Raw genomic sequence first — 6,000 nt, forward strand, 5'->3', positions numbered from 1 at the left:
TTAACTCCCTTGCTTTGGGTTTAAGTGGAATGGGCACTACGGTGCTAGAATGATGTGGTAACTGATACCATGATAATTCCCCTTCCAGACTGTCATCGTAACAGCATCTGCTACAGCAATCATCCTGGCGTTCACAATAACGCTCGTCGTTTGTGTACGTCGGCACAGAAGAAAGATCAATCGCCAGGCCACATTCCATAATCGGAACAAGGGGGTCATGGGGCCGAAGGTCACCAAGGGCGGACTACTCCTGGAAGCAGCACCTCTCAATAGTCTTCATTTGATTGAAAACCCTAATTATATGCAGAAAACTGCTTACAGGAATAATTCAAGTAGGTGTATATATGATGTGATATTTGACAGAAATGAGACACAAACTTCAACTATATGCACAGGTGCCAGTGTGCTATGATTGGGTTTGCAATATCATCCCAGTGTTCCAATATCAAGACTATTTGTAAATTAATCATTGACTTCAGAAAAATATGTACTGATTAATAACAGTCGCTTTCAAAATTCACAGTTCCTTTAAATATATTTATGCCATAAACTTCTGGCTTAGTAAACTTCAAATGATAGACATAGCTAAATCCTGATTCACCCATGCCAGACAAATGGTTATCAGATTTGGTGTGTTCATATAAAACCGCTACTATATGCTAAAAGCGGTGTAAAACCATATTCACATATTAATAGTGTCACATTTAACCTTTCAGCACTGAGAACTATTCGACCAGAAACAATCTGTTTTTTGCGAGAACTCGGAGAAGGTGCGTTTGGACGCGTTTATCTTGGAACATGCACTGGGCTTGTTGAAGAAGGGGAAGTAACTCTCATCGCAATCAAGACTCTCAAAGATGCAACAAGTGAATCCGTGATGAAAGACTTTGACAGAGAAGCAGAGCTTCTGGCTAACCTCCAACATGACAATATTGTGACGTTTTATGGAGTTTCCCAAAACAATGAGAACTATATGATGATATTCGAGTTCATGTCCAATGGAGATTTAAATAACTATTTGAGGTAGGAACTTTTTATATTTTTCATTAAAGTATGAACTGACACTGATCAAGCCCTTCAACATCAACATATTTGTTTTGTAACAAGTACATTATTTGTATGTTGCTTAACGCCGCACTCAGCAATATTCCAGCTATTTGGCGGCGGTCTGTATATAATCGAGTCTGGACCAGACAATCTAGTGATTAACATCATGAGCATCGACCCACGCAATTGGGACGCGATGACATGTGTCAACCAAGTCAGCGAGCCTCACCACCCGATCCCGTTAGTCGCCTCTTGCGACAAGCATGGGGTGCTGAAAATCAATTATAACCAGGATCTTCACGAGTCTAATCAAATTTGAACATTGAATGATATTGAAACTTAACAATTAAAAGCAGTATGGTTGCATGGTGGTAACGGCGTTTATTGCTCACGAAGAACGGGCAACAGTAGATAGATAGATGGATGGATGGATGGATGGATGGATGGATGGATGGATGGATGGATGGATGGATGGATGGATTGGTTGGTTGGTTGGTTGGTTGGTTGGATTGATTGGTTGGTTGGTTGGTTGGTTGGTTGGTTGATTGATTGGTTGGTTGGTTGGTTGGTTGATTGATTGGTTGATTGATTGATTGATTGATTGATTGATTGATTGATTGATTGATTGATCACAGATCACACGGCCCGGACTCGTCAGTGATCTGTAAAGGAGCGCAACAAAACATTGCGCTCACCATCACACAGCTCCTACACATCTCCAACCAGATCGCCACCGGCATGGACTACCTAGCATCCCAGCACTTCGTCCACCGCGACATGGCCACCAGGAACTGTCTGGTGGATGACAAGCTTATAGTGAAGATCGGGGATTTCGGCATGTCACGGGATGTTTACAGCACCGACTACTACAGGGTAGGTGTTGTACAGCAACGTGACGGAGGTGCTGACCCCTTTTGGTTAACCAAATCGCTGGTTAGGCCTGTTAGGGTCCCAGCTGGACTACGAATAGGTGGTGTTTTGCCTAATATATTTGGAATAATATAGACAGTGATGTTCCATAGAATCCATTTTTTAATTATTTAAAACGGTTGTTGTTGTTGTTGTTTGTTTGTTTTGTTTTGTTTTTGTGTTGTTTTTGGTTTGTTTATTGTTGTTTTTTGGTTGTTTTTTGTTGTTGTTTTTTGTTGCTTTGTTTGTTTTTGTTGGTTTTGTTGGTTGTTTTTTGTTTTGTTTTTTTTACGTTTGTTGTGGGGTTTGTTTGTTTTTGTTTTTTTTGGGTTTTTAGGGGCGGGGGTATTTTGTATTTTGTATTATTTGTACCAGTTGTGTATGTACATTGTCATGACTTTGAAATTGAACACCAACACTAACTAAGGTGTGAGCTCGATGACTAGGTCTTGGGCATGCTACCACCTCAGGATAGGGGACAGAGCAATATGGACCAACGGTTTCGTATTCTTGGGATAGGGAGTTTTTAAATATATTTTACAATACAATACTTTGGAATAAAATTTGGATGGAGCGTCTTTCTGGTGTTGGTGGTTCAATCCTTGATACCAGACAATAAAAGATGGTACTTTTTGTTTCCCTGGTTCGGAGATTCTACACGTGTCCGTGTCGGGTATCTATGTTACATAGTTTCTCTGTAGGGTTGACTAGAACCTGTTAAAGTTAAAACTATGACAAACCCCCACCCCTACCCCCCACCCTTCAAATACACTAGGATGCATGTCACTATATGTATGCAGGTTATGTCGTGAAACCAACCTTACTCTCACCTCGGTTGTCAGCCAGTGTAACCTTGTCCTTCAGGTCGGGGGCACAGCCATGTTGCCGGTCCGCTGGATGCCTCCGGAAAGTCTACTGTATCGAACCTTCACAGTTGAGTCCGATGTGTGGAGTTTCGGTGTTGTAATGTGGGAGATCTTCACATACGGGAAACAGCCTTACTACGAACTGTCCAATATAGAGGTATGGTATAACAACATACATGCCCATATAAATGCCATATGTCTGTCTGTGTAGTAGGTTTGTTTCTTTGATTGATTGATTGATTGATTGATTGATTGATTGATTGATTGATTGATTGATTGATTGATTGATTGATTGATTGATTGATTGATTGATTGATTGATTGATTGATTGATTGAATGAATGAATGAATGAATGAATGAATGTTTGATTGGTTGGTTGGTTGGTTGGTTGGTCGGTCGGTCGGTCGATCGGTCGGTCGGCTGGCTGGCTGGCTGGCTGGTTGGTTGGTTGGTTGGTTGGTTGGTTGGTTGGCTGGTTGGTTGATTGGCTGGTCGGTTGGTTATACCTAGCATCACATCCACATTGGAATGCTAGGTTGTAATAAGTCTCATTCAGCATTATCAGTTGATCAGGCTGAACAACATGGCTGATTCCATGCCATCGAACCCAAACAGCGTGGCTACTGACTTCACTACCAGCATGGAACATTGCTCACGTACATTACTGCGCCAAACGTTGCTCTTGTGACGCACATGACATAGCCGAAGTTGTACATTGTATGCTTCCTTTCGAACATGTATCTTGTTGTTAAGACAATAGTTTTGGTGGCTTGTATTCTCATGATACCAAGCCCATGAAGATCCGGGTTAAAATGATCTTGCTTGTCGTACGAGGCGACTAATGGGACCGGGTTGTCAGGCTCGCTGACTTGGTTGACACATGCCGTCGTATCCCAATTGCGTAGATCGATGCTCATGCTGTTGACCACTGGACTGCCTGGTCCAGACTCGATTATTTACAGACTGCTGCCATATAGCTGGAATTTTGGTGAGTGCGGCGTAAAACTAAACTCACCCATAGATATGATTATTTATAGTATATATCGTCATAAAGATTTAATATTGCTGCACGTGACATATACAACTGTCACTATCATGTTTAATATGACTGACCTTCTGTTGCAGGTCATACAATGCATTCAGAACGGGCACCTGCTTGACTGCCCCCAGATAAGTCCAGATGACGTGTACAAGATGATGTTGGGGTGTTGGAAGCGGCAGCCGACGGAGAGGCTGACGATGAAGGAAATCCACAAACGCCTGGACAGTCTGTGTCTCAAGGAACCGACCTATCTCGACTTGATAGCATGAGAAACATGAAGGGAGGGCAGGATTGGTAAAACTGGCAGTCACATGCTGGACGATGGTCCAAGGTGCACATAGTCTAATGGAGAACAGCCTTACCTGATTCCAATGAACGTGCATTGAAAAATGAACCACATGAATTTCAAAGACAGTTCAAATGGATCTTTCAAGGATCTGATTCAGATGAATTACAGCCATGCATGTTTCAAATGAATCCAGCACCAGACGAAGAGTGTACAGATTGGTTCCATTTGTGCGTTCAAAGACGTCACACTCGTGTTTTGGATCATCCTCGGCACCCAGGGTATGTTTATTCGAGGCGGGGGAACACATGCCTGGGCTTTCAGAATGCTGATGTAAATGTGGTCACATTGTCATGATGATATGCAGGAAGTGTCAGCTGAGCAGTGTCGGTTTAGCAGTGTCATCTGAACAGTGTCGGCGCAGACGTGTCGGCTTGGTAGTGTAGGTTCAACTGTGCCGGCCCGGCAATGTCAAGCAGTGGCAGCTGAACAGAGTCGGCTCGGCCATATCAGCTCAGCAGTATCAGTTGAGTAGTGTCGGCTCGGCAATTTCGGACCGGCAGTACTAGCTCAGCAGTGTCATCAATAACTGTTCTCGAACCAAAAGAATTGTGTGATTGGCTAGATAGTATCTCAAGCAATCTGCAACACATTAGCTGTATGTTGTTATAACATACAATTTGTTGTGTTGTTCAGAGATGGGCCAAAGGAACTTGTAACTGTACATAAATATTAATGATGTTCATAATCAGGGTTGGTACTGAGGCGTTTGCTCAAAAACACATGCTCAGAGTATGGTAAGTGTATAATATGGACAGAACATACGACGAAACGATTGTCTTTCAAGTTGATGGGGCTTACATGGTTTGCAGTGTTCCACTTAATTCAGTTTCTGTACCAGGTATATCTAATACCAGTTAAAGTTGTTTTTATTTATTTATATCTTTGTTTATCAGCTGAAAATTTTGTACACTCAGGAATTTATACTGCTAAATTTCTTTAGTGGTAGGCCCAAACGGAAAACAGTGGCCTTTGAACTGCTATTATGACACCTTTTTGCAGATATCCATCTTCCTTAACGCCAACTTCGCACACGATTTTGAAAATAACAATCAGTGACGAGGACTCTCTATTCTTCCGAATCCAATAAGTTATAATCCGGTGGGTGGAGACAACCAAAACCAAATGAGGCAAGGGTATTTATCATACTGGTGTGGGGATGATAAACCCTGGATGGCCGAGGATGTGCCCATCCTCCAGCTCTGACAATATTTATTACCAATGGCCTTAAAAGCAATAGTTCTTCATCGGCCTGATTATGAGTACGTTGGCTGGACATGTAATGTAGAACGCATTGGAAGAGGCTATATCGCAAACCATTTTCACCCCCACCGGGGGCGGTGGGGTGGCCTAGTGGTTAAAGCGTTCGCTCGTCACGCCGAAGACCCGCGTTCGATTCTCCACATGGGTACAATGTGTGAAGCCCATTTCTGGTGTCCCTCGCCGTGATGTTGCTGGAATATTGCTAAAAGCGGCGTAAAACTATATTCACTCACTCACCTCCACCATCATAGAATAAGTCCCTAAAGATATATTTGTTTGAAACAAATAATTCCATTAAATTGAAAAAGAGCCCCAGTGAGAAGGGAGACCTGGGGACATCTAGACTTATTTCATTTAGAGCATTGCATTGCATTGCAGAAAGGGCTGGGCGGTGGGGGAAATATAGCGGTTCTGGGACTGTGTGACAGTCGGCCTTAAAATCTGTTTTCCGGGTACAGGATGTGCAGACTCCGGATTTTGACGTGGGTCGACTTATGAGGTGGCTTGTTAGATAGGGTCATTTCATG

General features: G+C 42.8%; 1 protein-coding gene across 1 annotated transcript in view; it reads left to right on the forward strand.

Moving 5' to 3' along the window:
• LOC124282502 (NT-3 growth factor receptor-like) overlaps positions 1-4,577 on the forward strand; it is a 94,374-nt gene extending 89,797 nt beyond the window's left edge. The window contains exons 8-12 of the mRNA XM_046718511.1: positions 89-332; positions 717-1,023; positions 1,683-1,920; positions 2,821-2,979; positions 3,948-4,577. Of these exons, the coding sequence (XP_046574467.1) occupies positions 89-332; positions 717-1,023; positions 1,683-1,920; positions 2,821-2,979; positions 3,948-4,133 (1,134 nt within the window). The 3' untranslated portion in view covers positions 4,134-4,577. The remainder of the gene's footprint in view (positions 1-88; positions 333-716; positions 1,024-1,682; positions 1,921-2,820; positions 2,980-3,947) is intronic.
• The last annotated feature ends 1,423 nt before the right edge of the window (positions 4,578-6,000 follow it).

The sequence above is a fragment of the Haliotis rubra genome, unplaced genomic scaffold (genome assembly GCF_003918875.1).
Source record: "Haliotis rubra isolate DU_JTF1 unplaced genomic scaffold, ASM391887v1 Scf3, whole genome shotgun sequence".
NCBI lineage: Eukaryota > Metazoa > Mollusca > Gastropoda > Lepetellida > Haliotidae > Haliotis > Haliotis rubra.